We start from the raw sequence: 23,270 nt of genomic DNA on the forward strand, positions 1-23,270 counted from the left end.
TAACAACATAAAACTGAATAATTAAGACATTAAAATTCGCGAGATAATTACTTGGAATCGTGTATAGTCGGGGTTACAAATGTAGATCAAACCGGAAGCTATATCTGGAAAGAGGATGGGAGTTATGACCTTGTGATATTTCTCTAAGCGTTGTAAACAATTACTCAGCTGCCAAAATTAACAATACTGTTTATGAATTATTTTGTTGTAATTACTTTTTCATTAATATCTAAGTCTAGTACTGTTAAAATATTCCTTTAACCAGCGATTTCCTGTAACACTCAACCTAAGTAAATTTTTACTTCTTAAATTTAAACCAACTTTTTCTTTTAATCACAATTAATTTAAATAAACTAAAATAAATATATAAAATTGGGCATTGTTTCACAATAAATTCAAAGAAAATCGCTTCATTTTTTCCAAAATTTTTGATGTAAAAATAAAAAATATTGGTTAATCAATAAAAATAAATCAAAAAATTATATTTGCTTGATCAAAAATTTATTGCAAAACTTTTCTTAATTTTCTAGAATGCGCAAATTTAACTCTTAAGGGAAACGGAAATCTCTTCTCTTAAGTACCAATCCGCAAAGCAAAACAACCTATTTTGAAGCACTTATGACAGTGTAACATTCCGAAAGGTTCTGAATAACTATAGTTATTGCACTTCAAAGATTAACGCAAATGTAAATTAATTAGTTTCAAACATTGAACTTTGGCAGCATCTCAAATATTTTGTTTTAAAAAAAATAATAATAAAATAAAATATGGCATGTCACCCAGACGCACTCATACTTAAAAATAATTTACAGCATATTCTCTTTTATGTTTCACTATACATCGTCTAATTCTCATGAAGAGTAATGCAAATTTTGACTTTGATTGTTGCATCTGTTCGTGGTACAGTGAATATATTTATAATTTAATAATATTAAAAGACAATCTTATAATCTTTTAAAACTTGATTATAAAAATCAATAGGGATTATTAATAATATTATAAATGATTATAAAAGACAATAACGGTCCAACTTTTTGCAGCAGTATCTGATAAACAGAGTTAATTTAACTATCAAAATTTATTTATTTATTATACAATTATTAGGAAAAGTTAGAAGACAGTAGATTTCTACCTCCCCAAATAATAAAAGTACAAAAGTTTGTTAAAAATTGAGAACAATAAACAAATAAATAAAAAGGAGCCCAGCAAAGAATATTACATCAATAAATTTGCATAAATAAAACGATAAACACAAATACCAACAATATATAATATATGTATGCACATGGATATAACACAATATAATATATATGTGCACATGGATATACAATTAAGTTGTACATACATGGGAAAATACTAAAGATCAGGAAAGGCATCAGAATATAGCAAACCATTAATTATTTCATACAGTATAAATTAACTAAAATTGCATCTCTCTATTATATTTTAAATTATACAAATGGTAATAATTATCTGTGTGCTAATATATTAGATATATATGTGTGTGACATTTAGCACTTAGCAAAATAATTTAGTGCAGTTACATTATAAAAAAAATTCCTGTATAACAAAATTTCTTACATACTTTAAGAAAATAAAAAAAAAAAACTATAGCTTTCTATTCGTTAAAAAAGTTTTTCCTGAACATATTGGATATTGCACTTTAAGAGTTTTTGAAACTGCAAACTACAAGTATCAACTTCTACGATAGAATTTCAAATAAATTTTAAAGAAAAGTTCACAAAAAAAGTTCTCTGTTAGATCACTGATTACATAAATACTAATTTTAATAACATTCAATACTCTTTACCTTCCACAATTTTTTCAAACTTATTGTAAAATTTATAAACAAAATTATACCTTATAATTAAATTATTTTATTATTTTAACCATATTTAAGCTAAATAAAATGCACTTAAGAAATTTTATGAGTAATTTATTAATAAATTTTACATAAAATTAACTTTACAAACATTAAAATGATGCTCATATGATGATTACATAAATTAATCAAAAATAAATCAAATAATTAAATAAAAGAAAAAAAAAAACTTCTAAACATTTAACAAATTACAAATGCTTTTAAGCTATAATATAAATGACCCACAAACAAATTGATCTTATTTGCAATATTTAAACACTGAAAATAAGATCTTGAAAGATTATTAAAATAAATTCAAAAATATTTCAATAATATATAAGAATAAATTATTATTATTTTACAATCATTATTTATTAAATTACCTCAAAGTATCACATTTTTTGAATAAAAAAAATTAATCCTCAAATGTTAACTGCCCAGGACCATGATTGCGCATATACCTCCTATAACTTTTATAACGTGCTGTTTCTGCAAGTTTTGATTTTAGTTCATCTTCTTTTTGTTGTTTCCATGCCTATACAAAAAATGCATTAAAGATAAATTATTATATTTATCTATTAATTTCATTAATATAAAAATACAGTAAATATATAAAAATGTACTTATTTATTTACAAATTTTTCATTCCAAATCAAGTGATTATTTAATGGATTTAAAGTCATGTTTGAAGATACTCTATCAATTGTATTAACTTTTTGTTTTATATTTTTCAATAATAATAATGAAGTTTTTCATCTTAAAAATGAATATCATCACTGAATAATCCAAAAAAAAAAAATATCTGTCTTTATTTTGTATAAAATAGATGAATTGTGTCCCTCTTTAATGAGTTAGTTTGTAATTAGAAGGAAACCAAATAAAATTCCATTTATCAGCCTAATGCATTGCACTATGTAATATTTTGCCAATTACAAAATTTATCAATCTTGTCAAAATAAAAGTGCTAAAGAAACTATTATATTTCACTATGAGTTAAGCATATATCAATAAAATAACCAAATAAAAAAAACTTACAGAAATATTTCTTTCTTACATTTTCCTATGATGTATGCATAGGCATACGTGGACTAGAGCGATAGAGGAAAGAGAAAGGGAAGAGCAAAGACGAGTGCTTAAAAAGAAGGATAGGCAGGGTCAGACTCTCAGATGTGCGACAATTCTCGAATGAATAGGTGTGTACGTGTGCTGATTTTTGTAATTATAAATTGTGAATACATGTGACTAATATTATTTTGTTTTTTATTGTGTGCAGGTTATAAGTTATAAATAAATATAAACAAACAACACTAATCCGATAACATTAAATCTAAATACCAAAATGATTAATTTACTGTGTTTTTGTTATTTCTTACTCCTGTTTTTAGGTATTTGGTATTCGGCTGAATAGCTAAAAATAGGCCAAATACCAAATAGTAACCGAATATTCGTTGCATAACTACTAAGCAGTAATTAATTATTTTGTTATTTTAATTCTAAACTAATAAATGATAAAATAATTTGAAATAATAGACAAATTAAATAGATATTAAAAATTAATAAAATATTTCATATTTTTTTTATTTACCTGAAATTTTTCTTTTTTCCATAATTCATTTCTAAGATAATCTTTTTTTTCATTTTCTTCTATTGCGTCCCATTGAGTAGCTGAACAACCAATCAATCTTTTAATTAAATATAATTTTTCTTCCTCACCATATTCTTCTTTCTTAATATTGAATCTCCATATCCATTTAATATTCCAATAAATATATGAGGATATTGTAATGGGAAATAAAACAATTTGAATAGCAAGAACATCTTTGATTGAAGGACGACTGTAACCACCTCTATAATAAAAAAGAAAATTGCCTCTATTAATAAAATAAATTTTATCTTAAAGAAAGACTATTTGTTCTCAAATAATCTAATTTTAAATTATTTTGGTAAAACTAGGACTAATTTACAATTTCTAAAATATCCAAAATATGCTTCAGTGAACAACACAAAATAAACAAATACGATCAAACATAAATTTCAAATACTTTTGATCTTGCTTCATCATCTTAGCACACCAGTGGTCGAGTGGTTCCATCTCTAAACACTGGGAGTTTGGTTGAGAGTTCGTTCACGCCTCACCGGGACAGGCTGGCCATGTGGAGTTTTCTGGGTTTTCTTCATGTTTGTAACACCTGAATAGTGGCCAGCAGTTACCCTTAAAAAGACCTCCTGGAAGGCATTCTCCCTAGGCAGATTGCCCAAGTGTTGCAATACCATAACTTAACTAAACAAACAAACAAACAAGCTTCATCATCAAAGATAGATATATTCAACTGTCACAAAATATATGAACACTGAAACTTAGAATTTTAAGTTTTTAAATTCAAATCCATTCCAAAAGTTGAACACCAAATTCTCCACCTTTCAGAGTGATAAGTGGACATCCTGATGATGACAGAGGCTTACTCAAAAGTACTGAGTTTGTGATTTTTTTTATCATGTTCTTTTATTTTGTGTTAATTCTCCAATAAAGCAAATTTTGGATATTTTAGCTAACTAAAATAATTAATTAAAATTAATATACTTTTTATTTTCTATGAAATATATTTAATTAATGACTTGAAACCGTGTCGTGCTGATTCTTGTTGACTATGAACACAATATAGTGCTTTCGACGAGCACTTGGCTTTTCTTCTCCCTGTTATTTAGTTGAGACAAGCATTATGTGCGTATATAGCTCATTTCGGGCCTAATATGCCCCTCTTCAGTCAACTAAATATTAAGACAATGACACTTTACAACCAATGTTTCAGGCAATGGCACTTTACAACTAATGTTAAGAACATTGGTTTTAAAAACTTTTTAACTTTAAAACTTCGACTAAAATCAATATTCTTTCCGTACATGGTAACTTAAAAAGGTTGCAGGAACCACAATTCACAATGCACTAATCAATACTAAACTGTCTGAATTATTCATTCGTATCCTATCTGATTCTTGCTTCATGGCACTTCAAATGTCGTGCTCATTAGCATATTCTTTCGTGTCCAAGGTTAACTGATGCGGAGTTGGATTTTCGTGACTATGATTGAAGATTTTGGTGTATATTAATTCTTATAATATGTTTTATAATATTTTTAGCCAATTTCCATTTATCTTAATGCCTGGGTTTTTATTAATGCTGTAATATTAAATATATTTAATAAATTCTTATAGGTGTTATAAAAATTAAATTATCTGGTTAAATAAATTTATGTATTTGTATAGCCTACAACAATTTAAATTTTCCATATCCAAGCATTGAAAGAAATCTTTAGGTTTAAAATATTAATCAGTTTATATTTTCAATAATATAAAATGTTTTGTTAATTTTCTTCATAAAATTATATTAATGTAAGCCACACGTATTTTCTTCCCACAATAACTCTTTACTTGGTAATTTATTATTAAAGCAATTTAAAAAAGAAGTAAAAATGTTCTAAAAAGAAAACTACACAATTTAATCAAAGAACATTCCAAATAAAATCCAGAAGTACTTTTCATCAGGAATTTACAAAACACAGTATATTATGCTTTTGTCCACTTTGGACACTATTGTGAACTAGGACTTGTCATATTGAGGGAAGAGAATCACACAAATTCAAATTAAAATATCTTTAATGTAACTTAATCCTGTATGTCACTACATTTTAGCATTTCGGGCCAGAGCCGCTCTTCAGCAGTCGTTATATTTTCTAATTACAATTTTAAAAAATTACATTTCAATTTATATAAAAGTTTTTAAAATTGTAATTAGAAAATATAACGACTGCTGAAGAGGGGCTCTGGCCTGAAATGCTAAAATGTAGTGACATACAGGATTAAGTTACATCCTGTATTCCACTACATTTGCAGGAAGAATCTGTCCAATGTCAATTGCTTTTCTCTCTTCAGAATTTTCCAAAAGTAAGAGCATTGTCGTTGTAGAGATCACCAAGCCTATAACCCTGAACCTGGTCTGCATGCCATTTTAAGATCATTGTTCTGACATCCTCACACTTCTTCAAAAGATCTTTAATAGCGGATGTCGGCATTGGTCCTCTTTTGTCTTTCTCTTTTTCAGAAGAAAACACGTCTCGCTAAGATTCTTGGTGTTCTTCATTCAAGAGTTCTTGGAGTTCTTCTGTCATCAGATCAGTTTCAGGTTCCATTATGAGCTCTTCAATGTCATCTTCATTCACCTCCAATTTGAGATTTCTAGTACTTGTCACAATTTCATCCATAATTTCAGGGACATCATCTCCATCTTCCTGAATATAGAAGGGACACAGCTTTCTCCAAGCAGAATTCAACTGTCATTGAGTGACTTCTGACCATGCCTTTGAATGGGCCAGATAGCTTCAAGAATATCAAATTTTTCTTTCCAAAATGTTTTTAATGTCATCATTGAAGAGAACTGGAATGCTTCTAAACACTTTGAATTCTGTCTCTTTATGTGATGAATGTAGAGTTTGTTTCTTCACTTCTCCAAAAATTTCTCTAGCTTTCTCTTGAATGATAGTCATACTAGTTACATCTCTTTTCATTTCCCTTTCTTTTATCCAAATTAAAAAGCAATTTTTCCATTTTTTCATGGATATCACATCTTTGTTTCTCAGATGTGATTTTCATTACTTCTTTAGCTTCTTGAGTCTTCTTGATTATATCTTTCTTAGCTAAGATTGTGCAGATTGTGCCTACTGCAGACCTGTTCAAGCCATACTGCCTAGCACCATCAGACATCATCTGCCCACTCTCTACCTTGGCTATTATCTCTTGCTTAGTTTCTAAGGTAAGCACAGTTCTTGAAATTCCATCCTCTTTAGGCTCCATAATATTATCAGTTTTGTTTTTAAATAAAAAGTCCAGAAAAGCACTTACAAAAATTCAGAGAACAGAAATCAACTAGTGCACGAAAGAATTATGTAAATGTGAGGCCCGAATGAAATTTAAAATTTTGGTGTTAAAATGTTAACGAATATTGAACGGGGCAGTTAAACTCTCATCTTTTGAAAATAAAAATAGATGCAAAACTTAACGAATGCCCAACAGTCTCACAATAACTATAAAAAAGTCTTTCTGTCAGAAAGGTAAACAAATGGCTGGAATTACAAGTGAGAGTTTCAAAGTTCAGAGGAATACTATCAGTTCAATATTCAGTTGAGCGTCAATGTCGATGTCTCCCACATTCCAAAGGTTTTGAATTCTCACCTAGAGACAAGGGAAGACCAATTGGTATTCATTATTTTATATTGCTTCTTCATGTTTTGTTCTCCAAACATATAAATCTTTTGCAAAAGCGTTCATTGTCTGATTTGTTCTCAGTCAGAACTGTTTGTTAACCGATCATCCACTGTAATTGATAGCCAAATCAAAACTGACAAAAGCTATTGCAAATGAGATAATTTATTAGTTCATATTAATACTTTACATAAGAGTATTTATTTCCACAGTTTTCTATAAAAGATGTTATGCATAACATGGGAGTTTGCCCATAATGTTTGATTTGATGTCGATTCCAGTGCTGTACATCAGGCATTGTCATAATGATGTGAATGGACTAATCCTCCTGCTAATCTTTGCTGATAGCATAAATTATAAAATAATAATCAAGGGGATTATTTTTGCACATCTTTATAGATGACTAACAGCCATAATGAATAAATTGTGAAGTGTAAAATTCAGAAAACTTTGAAGATTAAAATAGTATATTGCCTGTTTCCTTCAAATGATCATACTCTTAACACCATAAAAGTAAAATCACTGATTGGAATTTGTCAATTCTCAATCAAAATCAACCTTTGTCATCCTAACAATCTCTGGCTATTTCAATACAGTATAAAAACTCCATAATACTCGTATCAATGAAGCATTACTGATTTATAAGCAAAAAACAATTGTCAAAACTTCAAAATCACAGATTCAGCATGTTGTGATGTATATCTCAAAGCATAAATAATTATAAATATGGACAAGAATAATAAAATACGAATGTACAATTATTCTATCTATATATAAAATAAAAAAATTGAAAACTTTACCTGACATCAACATTCCTTTCTAAAATTTGCTTAAGTACAGATTCTTCCTCCTCTTTAATTAATTCCTAAAAACAAGATAAAAATAAGCATTTACAATGTAAAAATGAAAATATATGTAACCAATTTTAAAGGTTTTCATCCTCAAAAATGAAAATCTTGAAAAGGGTTACATGATTAATGCCTAGCAATGCTATCAGAGACTTAAAAAGTGTGGAAAAAATATCTAAAATATGTTATGTATGAAATGATATACATGCATTCATCACCAACTGCAGATTTTATGTTCCAAAAACATACTGCAGTTTACAAAACTACAGTTGTCAAAACAGATGTTCTGTGAACAATAAGCAATTACAGCATGCATAATACCCATAACACTAAATATACATTATATAATAAATTAAAATTACATGAAAAATACAACAATATAACAAAAGTTTTTTGTAAAGCATAAGAAATCAAATAATCCTAAAACTATTTTAAACTAATTAAAAAGTTTTTATAACTCTTCTTACAAATGAGCCAGTTTAAAAAAATTGTAAACACTCATTTTGCTTTCCAAATCTTTATGACTTTCTTTTAGGGCCTTAGAACACTTCCAATTCTCATTTAAAGCTTGTATTCACTTTAAATAATAAACTAAAAAGTGACAAAGTTCAAGGTACATTTGGTGATGCTTATAAAATGATCAATATGATTATATGTCATTAGTAGTAGTAATAAATGCCAAAATTGAATTATTCTTTATTAATTACAAATAGTTGTCTAATTATGTATAAAGAAAGCAATAGTTTTTTCAAAATTCAGTATAATTTATTGGTAATCAAAATATTAATAAGTAATATTAGAATGTTATAAGAATTTTCTTAAAATTTTTGTGAATTTGGTTCTTGGTAGAATTCACATTCTTTTAAAAGCCCAATTGGGAAAACTATGTTGACAAGAGAAGTCTATATTAACCAGCAATGTAACCAGAAATTCTGTGTGGAGGTCATCCACATTGCTGATGGCTTGTATATAAAATTATCAGCATGAAATGACATTCTATTTTTTTTTTTTTTTATTGTATCTGTTCTATTTGAAAGCTGATGCTAGACTAAATTAGTTTCAAAACTATTTCTTTCCTAAAAAATATTTTGATTTCATTAACTTAGCAGCTTATTTTTGAAATTTTGAATATGATACAGAGTTTTGCATAACTCTTATTAAATATTATATTAACCAAATACATAAATAATGGGTTCTTTACAGGCTATAGCTGTGCAATTAATTAAGTAATCAAATTACAATATTTGGCCTAAAGATGGATAGTTAAGCTACTAAGCATTCAAAATTAATCTTTAATTATGTGATAGAAGCTTGAAATTTAGCTAAGTTTTATGGAGAGCTATCAACATAAGACATCCTAAATCAGCAAGACAATTAACCTGTATGATTATTATGGTTACATGTATTATGTAACCATATTTGAAATTTTATTCATCATAGCAAAAGTTATAGTTTAAAAATATAATAAAACAGACAAACTTGTAGCCTGAAATGCAACAGCCATTAATTAATGCCCTTTTTAATGGTTTTTGTTTCCTTTTTAGCAGCTTGTGATAAGGCAGTTCTTTTTTATAAAATTTTATAATATATTTGGCTCATTGCACCAAACCCTTCAATTGCTAAGTATTAAACTTCTTTCCCTGAAATATATTCTGGAGAGATCAAAATAAGTGGTAATCTGAATGTGCAGAAGAAAAGACACTTTCTTTTTGCTGGAAAGACACTTTCTTTTTGCTGATGCTTGCTGATGCTTGATTTTTCTTTGATGGCTACTTTAGATTATCAAGTTGGGAAGACTATTTCTCTGTATTTATTAATGATCTTATTTTGAAGTAATAGATAATTATATGCCAGTCTCACTATATGCTTAGCACAGTTTTTCACACTTGAACCAGTTTTTAACTACATTGTGGGGTCAGTTGACTTTCTCCATTTTTGCTGCACATTCCAAGCAGTACCTTCTAAACTGCATATTAATAAGTGTCATGCTTTCAACAGTTTCTACAGAGGCATAAGATATACATCACAAAAAAATTTTATTTCCATTCTAGGAACTTTCTGCAAAGCCAATGCAAGTTTTCCATATGATTATAATACGATATTATTAAAGTAACAAAAATCTCTTTACATACGAAACTACAGTAGAGTGTCGTTTATCTGAAAACCGGTCAACCGAAATGTCAGTTAACCAAAAGCTTTTCAGTTGGACTGTGTCATGCTAAACCGAACGTTTTTGATACTAGATTAACTTCTAAAGTATAATTTTTCTTTTGTTTTTATATTTTTCAATATATTTATTTTGTTTGTACAAAATAAAGAAATAATTTTTAACAATACAATAACCTTGATTATTATTATAAAAATTTTCGTTAGGCTTAAAATAGACGAAAATTCAACACAAAGTGGCATGCAACAGAAAAAAATTTCAACGTTGGATAGGTTAATATATTTTTTCGTACATAATCGGTTATCTGAAAAGTCAGTTATCCGAACAACTCTAGTCCCCAATTGATTCAAATAAATGACGCTCTATCGTAATTCAAAAAATATAATAATACATATATATATATATGTACACACACCTTAGGTTTCCGATTTCTTTTTCTACCAGTTGGAAGTAGATTTTCTTCTTTAGCTATTTCCATAGCCTGAAAATTAAAATCAGACATTTTTACTATTATAATGTTTCAGAATTTTCTCATTAATAATTGAAGTTAATAAATTTACATGTATGAATATGTTAATTTAGCAAGTAATTTAATTAAAAAGGGAATATGTTGAATTAGTAATGAGTAGAATAATAATAATTCAATAAACCAACAGCACATGAAACAAATAAGAAAGTCTAGCTCTTTCACTCTCAAATCATATGATTTTGAACATGCTTTTATTTTCATGCTATTAAAATAAATAAATAAATACAGTAGAACCTCGATTATCCAGACCTCTATTATCCGGATTGTTCAAAATAAACAAAAATTGTACAAATTTTCTGATTTGCACTTGGCAAATTGCGACACTGTTTATGTACGTACATGATGGAATGCATGGAACAAAATTTTGAAAAGACCATTAGTAAATTCCAGTAACAGTAGAAAGTGGTATAGGAGACATTACAGAAGCAATAGCCCAAATTTCAATATGTGCCGAATGTGACAAAGATGCAACTGAGTGGTTAAATTGCGATGGATTGCAATCGATCCTGGATTCCAAATTTTGAATGATGAGGAAATAATTAAAGAAATATCTGCCTCAGATAAACAACATCGAGTTCAGTGCTTAGATGTCGCCATGAAGTGGTTTGAGAGCTAAGAAAAGTGTAACTCAGGACAACTTGTATGTCTTAAAAGTATTCGCGATTTAGCAGCTTCAAAAAGAACAGCTAGCTTTAAACAAAAATCGTTAATTGAATTTCTTAATCAAAATTATTTAATATTGAAACTATATGTAAATCTAGACAAATAAAAATTATTCATACTATATGCACTGTCAATTATTATTATTTTTCGATTATCCGGATTTTTCGTTATCCGGACTACCTTCATCCCCAATTAGTCCGGATAATAGAGGTTTTACTGTATTAAAAACAATAATCTCTAGAAAATTGTAAATTTCTTAAAAATAAACTCTTTTTTATCCAATTTCGACATGAATTAAAAACAGAGAAAGACACCTTGAAAATTACTAAATATTTCTTACTTTATTATCCAAATGCATTTCACAATTATTTGCCTCTTAAGTGGACACTATGCCTTTACATCACCAGTATATTTATATTCCACCAAGCTATCCCAGCATGCATCTACAGATACGCCAATATTTAAATTGATAACATTTGCATAACCTTTGATGCAATAATGTTCAACGATGCGTCTCGTTACAATGTTTTCTATTATATACAATATCTTAACATTATTTCTATTTATAATACAATTTTTATTATTACAATGTTGATGCCACGGAAATTCAGTTCACGGAGATGTGTACATGTGCAGAAAGTAAATTCTATGTCGGTGAGACAGGAAGACAGCTTGAAAAGCGGCTAAAAGAACATGAAGCAGCAATCCGACTAAAAAGAACTGAATCTCCGTGGCATCAACATTGTAATAATAAAAATTGTATTATAAATAGAAATAATGTTAAGGTATTGTATAAAATAGAAAACATTGTAACGAGACTTATCGTTGAACATTATTGCATCAAAGGTTATGCAAATGTTATCAATTTAAATACTGGCGTATCTGTAGATGCATGATGGGATAGCTTGGTGGAATATAAATGTACTGGTGATGTAAAGGCATAGTGTCCACTGAAGAGGCAAATAATTGTGAAATGCATTTGGATAATAAAGTAAGAAATATTTAGTAATTGTCCATCTCTGTTTTTAATTCATGTCGAAATCAGATAAAAAAGAGTTATTTTTAACTCGTTTATTTTTAAGAAATTTACAATTTTTTTAGAGATTATTGTTTTCAACATTTATAATAACCGATCCCATTGTTTGATAAATAAATATATTTATTTATTTATTTTATTTATTTATTTCTATAAAATTTTGAACTAAAGGATACAAAATATGTGGAGTGCTATCGACAAAGAAAAATTACAAGAAATTTGCTAAAAATCAACAAATAACACTCAATATATATATCCAAAAACATCAAAAATAAAGTGAAAAAAGCACTGAAAATATACAAGCATAATGTGAGAGAAAGAGAAACAACTCACACCAGATGCACAACAGATTGTGTTTGTTATTTTTCATTGTATGTACAGTACAGTCCAAACTCTAAGCAAATTTTTGTGTTGTATACACACAAACAATCATACATAATTATTTATTAACAATTATTAGATATAATTGTTAATTAAATGTTTGATAAATTTATTAGAAATATAGTGGCATCTCATACTTCAAATGCTTTAGAATTTGAATATTAGGTTTGAAAGCAGTACACATTTGGTGGATCTGATGGCACATTTAAAATGCTGTAGTCAATGGTGTGCAACCAGTAAATGCAATTTTCATTTTATTACACAGTATTCATGTATTTATTTATTATTTTCATGTTTTAATTTATTATTATGGCATTTTTTAATTGTGATATTTTTATCTTAAATTATATGTATTTGATGTTTTAAGTTTATCAAAATAGTTTAGGGTCTGAGAATGGATTAATTCACTTTCTATTATTTCTAATGGGACAAACTGAGTTGGACTTTGAACAATTCAGAGTTTAAATGGTCTCCTGGAATGAATTTAATTTTAAATATGAGGCACCACTGTATTTTTATGACTACATATAAAATTGAAAAAATTAAGATATTAATATTTCATTAAACACAAAATTATCTAATCTAAATATCTAAAAAATTAAGTTTTATATCTTTCAGAAAGTTCAATATAAATACTATAAAATATATTCTAACAGTTTGATGATTAAAATGTTTATAAAAATATTATAACTTTGCTACACTTGAAATGAAAAATTTAATACATGTATATTCTTTAGTTTACTATAAATTTTAGAGCTAGAATTCCTACCACGTTTTTACTTTTACTGGCTGAAAATATTTATTTTGCTAACAATAGCAATTAGCCAAATTAAAAACAAAATTCATAAAATGCTTGCTTCGTAAATTTAAAATTGGTGAAATGCTATCAAGCACAAAGTTTGTTTTATTCTCAATAAGTATTGCACTTTATGTAGAATATAGCAAATAAAATCTACAATCATCATTAAAGATCAAAAACAATTTGTATAAATAGCCATATTTAATTAATATATATATATTAAATTATTTTAATGATTTTATTTTAAATTATAATATTAAATTATTTAAATTTAAATTTTATCAAAATTTATCATACCTTTAATCTATACTTAGGAACAGTAAGAAGATAATCAATTGCAGATTTGTGACGAGATTTTGCTGCTAAATACTGAAAAACAAAAATCTTGATATTATTTACTTACATCTATTAATAACAATAGAAATTAAATCTTAAAAATTTTATGCTTACAATACAATAGACTATAAAACTTCATCCTATAACTTTTAACTTTTTGTAGTTTAATACAATTTTCAATTTACAGATACATTTTAACTTTAATAATTTAATAATTTAAATAAAAGGTGTCATTTTCATTTCTTATAATTTCACAGTTATAGTTTCAATTTAATTGAGTTATTGCTATTTATATACATTAGAAAAATGAAACTTATGAAAGCTGCTCAATTAATGCATTTTTCTAAATCTGATCATAAAGGTAAGGAACATACGCAATTGCATGTTTTCCTTACCTTTATGATCTTTTCGATTTGAATCAATAAAATTTAAATTCAAAAGCTCTTGCAATTGCAGCAACATACTCAATTTTATCAATCTTTGAATTTGGATGTACACCATCTGGCAAAATTGGCATACATCAAACTCCCTTTCTCATTATAATTATAAGTTTTTGTTGTGATTCACAGATGATGCTGTAATATGTCAAATTTTCAAATGCAATTCACACATTTCTGAGTAAAAATACTTGTTTATGCTAAGTTTAATGCAGTTTTGAGTTTTAAAAATTGATTTTTTGAGATGAGTTAATATAGATATTTGTAGCTTGAGTGAATGAATTCAATAAATCAATTAACTCATTTAATATTAAATACGATGGAGTTAAATCATTTACAAAACAGACCCATTGTGAGAAGCATCGAAAAAATGCATCTTCTCATTTACCTTCTCCTCTCTGTGGTCATCACGTTGGCCAATGAAGCAGTTTTCAAAGATGTTGACCCTACATGACTTGATGGGATAGTTCATTGAATAAAAGGGAATTAGCTGTAATTTCTTCAGGGAATAGTGTTTCAATATTAACTTTATCCAAAATAAATTACAAATTTATTTTGTAGTACACAATAAAAGCATGATATATATTCACATATAAATGGAGAATTTTCACATTTCTTTCGAAAGATTGATTCTGGATTTACTGATCATTTTCCATTCTTAAGCTAAATGTTTATTAATTAATGAATATACAGTACAATGCTTGTAATGTAAATCATTAATTTTTCTAAACTAAGATAAACTTTATAAAGTATTCAAAAGAATTGGAATCGTATCAAAATCAGGAGTTTTCGGCAGAATCAGAATTGGGAGAAATTTTGGTATTGTCCCATCACTAATAACACCCACACACACAGAGAGAGAGAGAGAGAGAGAATATATATTATATATTCAATTCATAGCAATATTAAATAATTCATCTGTATAGCTATGATTTTCTTCAAATTAAAAAAAAAAAAAAAACTGATTTTTATAAAACCTTTTTTTTAATGTTAGATTACTATATTTCTACTTACCTGAATTATGGAAATAATAGCTATGGTTGCAGCAATAACAATTCTAACATCAACCTTTGGAGCCATTTTCCTTCTATAATACCTATAGTAGTGCCTATAGATTTCATCTACAAATAAAACATAATTTGGTTAATTTAATGAAAATCATTTTATATACTTTAATTATAAAAACATCTTTTTAAAACAATAATTTGATCCAGATAAATAAGTAAAATAAAAGTGAATCTATCAGGGAATAGCATTAGAAATTGTAAATATTTCATTTAAAAATTAAAACTTTTATGTTTTTATGCAATATCATATCATTTCAAGCAAGATAATAGTTATAGCATTATATACTGTGTATGTTTAATAACAAAATATTGTAAAAAACTTTAGTACTAGAATAGTTATGTCAAACTCAAAGCACATGAATTTTGTGACATGATGATGGTGATTTGGGCACAGTAATTTATATCCAAAGATTCGAACTACTTCAAGTGTTTGAATTTAAATGTATTTGACTGCTTGTTCTGTTTTGTCCTTACAGAATACCTGATGATGTTCATTACAAAGATGTTTGTATAAGTAAATAATTTTAATTCTTTTTACTGGATTTTGTGGTATTTTTGTGTGTAGTTTTATTATAAACAATCAGCTAATATGGCATTTAAAAATTTCAGTTTATTAACTTTAGATTTTGTATCATTATATCCATCTATTAAATTAAAGCCTTGCTTCTGTGCCTTATGGGATTCGTTATTCAAGGTAGTTAAAAGCCTGGTACACCACCAACGGATTTTAGAATTAGCACCCATACTATGCTACACTTAGTGTTTTCAGTACGATAACAAAATTTTCTTACAGAAACGGGCAGTGCCTATGGGCAGCCCCCTATCAGGTGACCTATGTGAATTGGTGATATGCAATGTAGAACAGAATATACTACCATCGTTCCTCCCAGAGATAACAACATATAAATAATAGACAGATAATATCTTGATCATTTGAAGAGCTGAACCGGATAACAATAACTTTATACAATACATGAATGTTCTAAGTTAACTGTAAGACCTGTACAGTCTTACACTTAACTTAGAACAATGCAGCAACAATCACACCCACTTCCTAGACCTGAATATCTACTTTAAAAATGGCCGGATTGAAGCAGACATTTACTATAAATCAGCATACCAGCCATTATTTGTACCGGCCACCTCAAACAATCCTAATAGTTACAAAATAGCAGCGTTTAGAGCCCTTACAAAAAGAGCCTTCACACACACTGCACAAGCATAGTTAGTACAGGGCAAGAATTAAAACATATAGAGAAAATAGCAGCTGTGCATGTTTACCCTAGAAAAGTGAAACAAGGTTTAGCAAAGAATTATATTAAAAGAATAAATAATCATACCACTTCCAACCTTAACAAGGGTGATAATAAGAGTTTGGACCATACAGGCAAACATATACTAATTGATTATGACTGGGAATTAAAGGCTTTATACCAAGATATTACTACTTGTAGAGATTGTTCAATAACATACATGCGTAACCCATCAGTATATAAGTTATTAAGAAATGGAAAGGACACCATTAACACCTACATCACACCAGGGGGTGTACAGTATATCTGTTAGGGATGGCTGATTTCTATGAACTTTGTGATCTATGAACTTTGATTTCTATGATTTCTTTGTTAAACCAAAGATTTTATAGAAATCTAATAACAATCTTTGGTTTAACAAAGAGATCCCTTAGAAACAGCTGGTGGAGCATAGATATGATAAAAAAACAGACCACTGCCTTAGCAATATATAGCTTCTATGTCCATCTCAGAAGCAAACCATAGCAAGCCAATCTCATTAGATGCTCTCTTCACATAGATCAAACCAAAATTTTAGAGGCTCTGGAAATTTTTAGAGCCGAACTAAAAGGGAATGCATCAATTTTAAGGAGGAGGCAAATATCTCACATGCCTGGTAACCCTTTTTTGATGATCCCTGCAACATTAAAAAATAGGAAACCAATTAATTCGCATATGATTTTAAAATGTATTTGTTAATTTTTGTGTTAATTTTTATTTCAGTTTTAATGTTAACATTAGCACCTAGGTGTGATTTTTGCTGTATACTGGTTATAAGGATTTACAGTTCCAATGATTTTAAAATATTTAAATTTGAATGTCCTGCATTCTAATTCTTTCGAACATTAATGACCCGAAGTAGATCCTAATTGGATTGAAAACATTTGTCTCAATGTATTTATTTTAAATATATTTTTGTGCTGATGTTTTTGAAGGTTTTGTAGAGTTATTTAATTATTATTACCAGTTTTTTACTCAATATTGTTAAAGATCAAATAAAATATCAGCTGTTTATAATAATAGTCAATAACAGTAAGTTTAAATCCTTGCTTTTAATTTTTTTAATATCCATACATCATTTTAAATACAGAATGGTTATAATTAAATTGACCCTATTCAGACCCCTCTAGAGCCCTTTCTGCATAACAAATTTTGATGAAACTTGGTATATACATTATATAGACTATGTGAAAGATATTTCTGCAATAAAAGTCACCACAAGATGACGCTTTTCACAAAATCCTTATGCAAAATAGGCACAGCTACTAAAAAAAGAACTGCATTCAAAGCTAGAAAATCGTTCTGCACACCTTTATGTTATTGTTAATCATGCCCTTACAGAAGAAAGACTGAGCTTTGCTGATAAAACTGTTTTATCAGAACAGCAGCAATAGCTTAGCTGCACTGCAAGAATATCGACACTTGAAAAAGGATTGTCAGAATGGTTTAAAAAACATGATTACAAAATTTAAAGAGACTGGAGACTTTGGTGTGCTGCCAGGAAGAGGGCGGAAACCGAGTGCTAAAGAAATCATCAAAGAAGTCACTGTTATGGTTGACAGTCTCCAGTTCACAATATTCTTCAACAAGTGCTCGAGCAGTGCTGCATGAGTTGTCCATCTCTTGGCCAACAGTATGAAAAGTTCTGAGATCAATTTCAAAATGGTATCTGTATAGGAGTCACATTGTGCAAAAGCTGCAACCTGAAGACCTGCAAAAACACACTGAATGGCTGTTGATGATACAAGGCCTTGAAAAATTCTTTGGACAGACAAGGTGCACTTTTCATTAGATGGTGCAATGAATAATCATAACTGTCATATATGGGGTTCCTCATACCCCAATGTTGTGCAACAACAGTCACTTCATGGTGTGATTTACTGCTGACTTTATTCTCGGGTCATTTTTCTTTGAAAATCTCACTCCTGAAACCCTAAAAGATACTCTGTCACGAGTGCATCTACTGTGAACTCCTTAATAGTCATTCCTACCATACAGGAATGTTGATGTTTACAGACCACTGTCTTCATGCAAGATGGAGCAGCTCCCCACATTGGACACAATGCCATAACTAGGGCGGTGCCAGCGGTGCCCAGGCACAAGGCGTAGACCCTGGGGGAAGGGCGCAAAATGACCTGGACCAAGTTTTGGGTCATAATTCTGGAGTGTAGTTACAGATGCTTGTATCGGGTGCATAAAAGACTATTACAGCGCTGATTGGACAACAAGTGAAGGAACTACTTCATGCTAACTTTGCTGAACATCATGTAATACATAAATCATTCACCAGACTTAAATCCCTGTGATTACTGGTTATGGGGATTCCTAAAAAATCATGTTTATGAAGAAAGGATTAGGACTCTGTCTGAATTAAAAGCCAACATTATATGCCATGTTGCTGAAATTCCTGTAGACTTTCTTTGCACCACCATTGAATATGCTGCAATGTACTTTGAACACATAATCAATGTTAATGGAGCACACATTGAATACATTCAATTGAATAAAGTTTAATGTTTCTGACTTCATTCTTCTTTAGGTGCCAGTTTCACCCAGTGGTTGAATTTTAAACTATTTTTTTATTGCAGAAATCTATTCCCCATGGTCTATATAACATATATACCAAGTTTCATCAAAATTCGATTATCAGAATGGACTCTAGAGAAGTCTGAATAGGGTCAGTTTAATTATAACCACCCTGTACTTTTTACTATATTTTTATATGTTTACTTAATAAAACAGCTTATTCATCTCTTACACAGAAGATCAGTCAAGTATTCCTCTCTGATTCTGATGGTTCTTATCTATGCTATAGGATATCAAAAACTGTTTACACAATACATATTAACTATTACATCCTCCATCAACATTTTTGATTAATAAAAATGAAAAATTGTGAAAAGAATTACTTCAATGTGATTGCTTGTCATATAGTGCAGTAAGGGTATTTTTGATGAAATAGTAAAACTGTAAACTTAATATTTTAAGCTTCCGCCCTCTTCAGGTTGCAGCTTTTGCACAATGTGACTCCTATACAGATACCATTTTGAAATTGATCTCAGAACTTTTCATACTGTTGGCCAAGAGATGGACAACTCATGCAGCACTGCTCGAGCACTTGTTGAAGAATATTGTGAACTGGAGACTGTCAACCATAACAGTGACTTCTTTGATGATTTCTTTAGCACTCGGTTTCCGCCCTCTTCCTGGCAGCACACCAAAGTCTCCAGTCTCTTTAAATTTTGTAATCATGTTTTTTAAACCATTCTGACAATCCTTTTTCAAGTGTCGATATATATTTTTCAAGTGTTCCATATATATTTTTTAAATTTAGTCTTACGGAATTTTTGTATGTTTTGAAAAACAGAATGTGACACTCATAAAAATCTTCTAATTATCAAAACATATATTTTTGTTCATTCATTATTAAGCATACTTTCATATTGGTTTCATTTAAATCAGGTAAGTGTTTCTACACAAAACTGTAGATTTCACACACAAAACATTTTTTTCACAAACAGAAAATAAATCATTAGTTCTACAACACATAACACCATCAGAGTAGAGCAGGATACTTGCATTATGTTCCTTGTTAATCTCTTCTAAATATAATGTGACTGCTAAAGATTAATCTGATTTATCATCACTATTAATATGAATATTAATAATGATATTAACTGAATATTTTTAATACCTATTTATCATTAATAAATTAACATATTTATTGCAAGAAATATTTTAAAATTTTGGTGAATTCAATATTGTTGTATAAGAGCTGTATTGAAAATAATTGACAACATTACATTATAAATGTACCACTGGCAATTAAAGAGTAAACAGTACATCTATGATAATGATAATTTTTACTCTGCAATATAAAACAATAACACTTCCACCTGTTGCATCAGTAGGATCTATAATAGTTTTTTAGTATTATAAGATAAGCACGAACAATAATTTGGCCATTATTGTTTTCGCTTATCATATGTTTTCATAGAAATGAGATTTTTTTTTAAACATTTAATAAAACAGTCATAGTTTTATAATCCTGTATAGTAATTGTACTATAAATTTTTTTTAAAGTAATTCAGAAAACTTATATAGTCATTGTTATAACTTCCAAAATTTATCAAAATGAATTTGGAATTATCAAACCTGTAATTTGATAAGTCTAATGCATTATTTAAATCTGAAATTGTTCACTCCAGAGTTAGACTAGAATTCTCAAATGTAGCCACCAGTAAACTAGTTTTCTAACTTCCATTCATTATCATCAAACCATTTGCTTTTTTGGTCAGATTTTGAATCTTGGTTAATAAAATCCTAAACTGAAAAGAATACACTTGCTATTGAAAGAAATCCTTATTAAATTTTCATACAAATACATACAAATTTTACCCAAGTAATTTTCCTAGTTATATGTATGCATAGTGAGCATAACAAAATGTTTGACAATTTCTGTTCTATACAAACAATTTTAGGTTTCCGGAACTATGGTTTGAGAAGTCTACAAAAACCACAGTTCTAGAAACCTATGGTCTTTAGTTTATCTCTATAATGATCAAAATACATTCATAATTTTTTAACAAATATCAAATTTTTCAAAATACAATTAAATAAATTACATTAACAAAGCCTACCTGGATTTTCCAGCATATAATCATAATCTTTCCTTGAGTCATCATCTTTCAAAACCTAATTTAATTTGAAAATTTTTAAAATGCATTATATTATTTAAATAATGTATAATATAATTTTACAGTCAATATCATATAGGATGCAGCAAAAGTCAGATGCTATGAAAATATAATGGTATTAAATGACCAAAAGTGCCCAAAATTTAAAAAGGTCAGGTCTATATAAAAAGACAAATCATTATTATTATTATTATCTTTTTTTTTCAGAATGATTTAGCTGTCATAGTATAATATGCTTAAGCAGCTACATTAATGAAAGAGCGAAAAAAACAGGCAAGGGCTCTTGTGCAACTTTCCTAGCACTTGACAGAAAGTTAAAAGGAACAGAAAAAGCCTGATAATTTTCAATTATACTACAATATCAAGTAATAATAATAATAATAATAATGAAAACAATGTAATTTTTATATCAAAAAGGAAATTCAAATTGGAAAATAATCAAACATCATCATGAAAACAACCTTTTCACTTTCCAGCACAAATTTAATGATTGAACAAATGTATTCAATCTGATTTACAGATCAACTTCAGGTCTACCCATATATTAACTTATTTTTTGTTCCAATTCTAGAACATTAAAATGCTGAAAATTTGTTTAGGACAATTTCTAAATTTTGGAATTTTACCAAAAATTTTTAATCATTCTATTTTAAATTTAATAACTAATCAATTTATATGTAAAATAATAATTTATTGTATATGAATAAAAATGGAGAGATGATGTTTTGAGCACTGTTACATTTGAATTTGGTTTCATGCCTTCTTTTGCAACTTGTCATAATATAACCTCCATATGGTCAATAATGAGTCACAATCCTTGCAGTTTATACAGATCTTGTCTAATGTTGTTTTATAAATTTCAAGCATCTCTAAAGTTCTTGTCTCATCTCTTGTAAAGTTTACTTTGATTAATTTTGCATCTTTGAGCTTAAACCAGTGCTTTGAGCTCTGGTTTTGAGGAATAAATGGATAGGTCAAAAGTTTGTTTTGCTGTATCTCCTATCATTACATCTGCCATTATCTTGGCTGCAGGCTTGATTAAAGTTTTGTCAATCCTCTCCGCTGCACTACATTTCACAATTAAAAGCAACACACAATACAAAGCTTCTAGGATTTTTTTATCACCACCTCCTGTCAAACCCTGCATTACTTTTCGAGACTGATTTAAATCTTTAAGTTTGTTTTCAAAAAAATCAATGGGTTTATCTTTGTACTGATTATGGTTTGTCTTAAAATGGTGCTTTAAGTTGGAAGGTTTCATGTTTTCATTTGTTAGAATTTCAAAACAAATGACACAAAGTGGAATAGACTCTTTTTCATCTCCAGTCTATGAGAATCCAAATTTAAGATATTCTTTGTCATACTTGCCAATTTTCCTTGCTGTTTTCTTAACAGGTTCTTTCAGAATTGAAGGTGGTTCGCCATCATTAATTTCATTATTTTCTGTTTGTTGAATGTTACTATAATCACTGCTTTCTTTTGGTTTAGAAGTTCCAGATTTCAACCAGCAATCCATAATCTTGAATGTTAGGGATAAAAATTATATTTTGTAAAAATAATCAAAATCAATGGGACTTACCGTATGCTTCTAAATTCACTGGTTAATTCAATAGTGAATTTTCTGTCGAGTCTTTCCACTGAACGATCTGACGTCACATTTTGTAGAAAAAAGAAATGCTTTCATTGAGAGTAGTGTTGAGAGGTCGCTTTTCAAGATGGCTGACTTAAGTAATGAGAAGGTGGCGATTGTGACTGTTTTGTTAAATAGTATTTCTGAGAGTAGAGGGGGTTATGAGATGTTTTTTAAATCAAAAACCAAAGATAACGAGGATATTCCATTTCTATATGCTACTGCAATTGAAAAATCGAAAAAGCCAAAATAGAAGGTTATGTGAAAAATA

At 28.6% G+C, this 23,270-nt stretch overlaps 1 protein-coding gene across 3 annotated transcripts in view; it reads right to left on the reverse strand.

Moving 5' to 3' along the window:
- Nucleotides 1–23,270, reverse strand: part of LOC136984704 (dnaJ homolog subfamily C member 25 homolog) — a 59,808-nt gene that overhangs the window by 33,320 nt on the left and 3,218 nt on the right. For all 3 annotated transcript variants that reach the window (XM_067281798.1, XM_067281797.1, XM_067281799.1), the window contains exons 4-10: nucleotides 21,313–21,367; nucleotides 15,328–15,434; nucleotides 13,838–13,909; nucleotides 10,548–10,613; nucleotides 7,918–7,982; nucleotides 3,447–3,708; nucleotides 2,245–2,396 (exon numbers count right to left, since the gene is read on the reverse strand). In XM_067281798.1, coding sequence (XP_067137899.1) covers nucleotides 2,277–2,396; nucleotides 3,447–3,708; nucleotides 7,918–7,982; nucleotides 10,548–10,613; nucleotides 13,838–13,909; nucleotides 15,328–15,434; nucleotides 21,313–21,367 — 747 coding nt within the window. In that variant the 3' untranslated portion in view covers nucleotides 2,245–2,276. The remainder of the gene's footprint in view (nucleotides 1–2,244; nucleotides 2,397–3,446; nucleotides 3,709–7,917; nucleotides 7,983–10,547; nucleotides 10,614–13,837; nucleotides 13,910–15,327; nucleotides 15,435–21,312; nucleotides 21,368–23,270) is intronic.

This window comes from Centruroides vittatus, unplaced genomic scaffold, assembly GCF_030686945.1.
Source record: "Centruroides vittatus isolate TY-2023 unplaced genomic scaffold, ASM3068694v2 contig_926, whole genome shotgun sequence".
Taxonomy (NCBI): Eukaryota; Metazoa; Arthropoda; class Arachnida; order Scorpiones; family Buthidae; genus Centruroides; species Centruroides vittatus.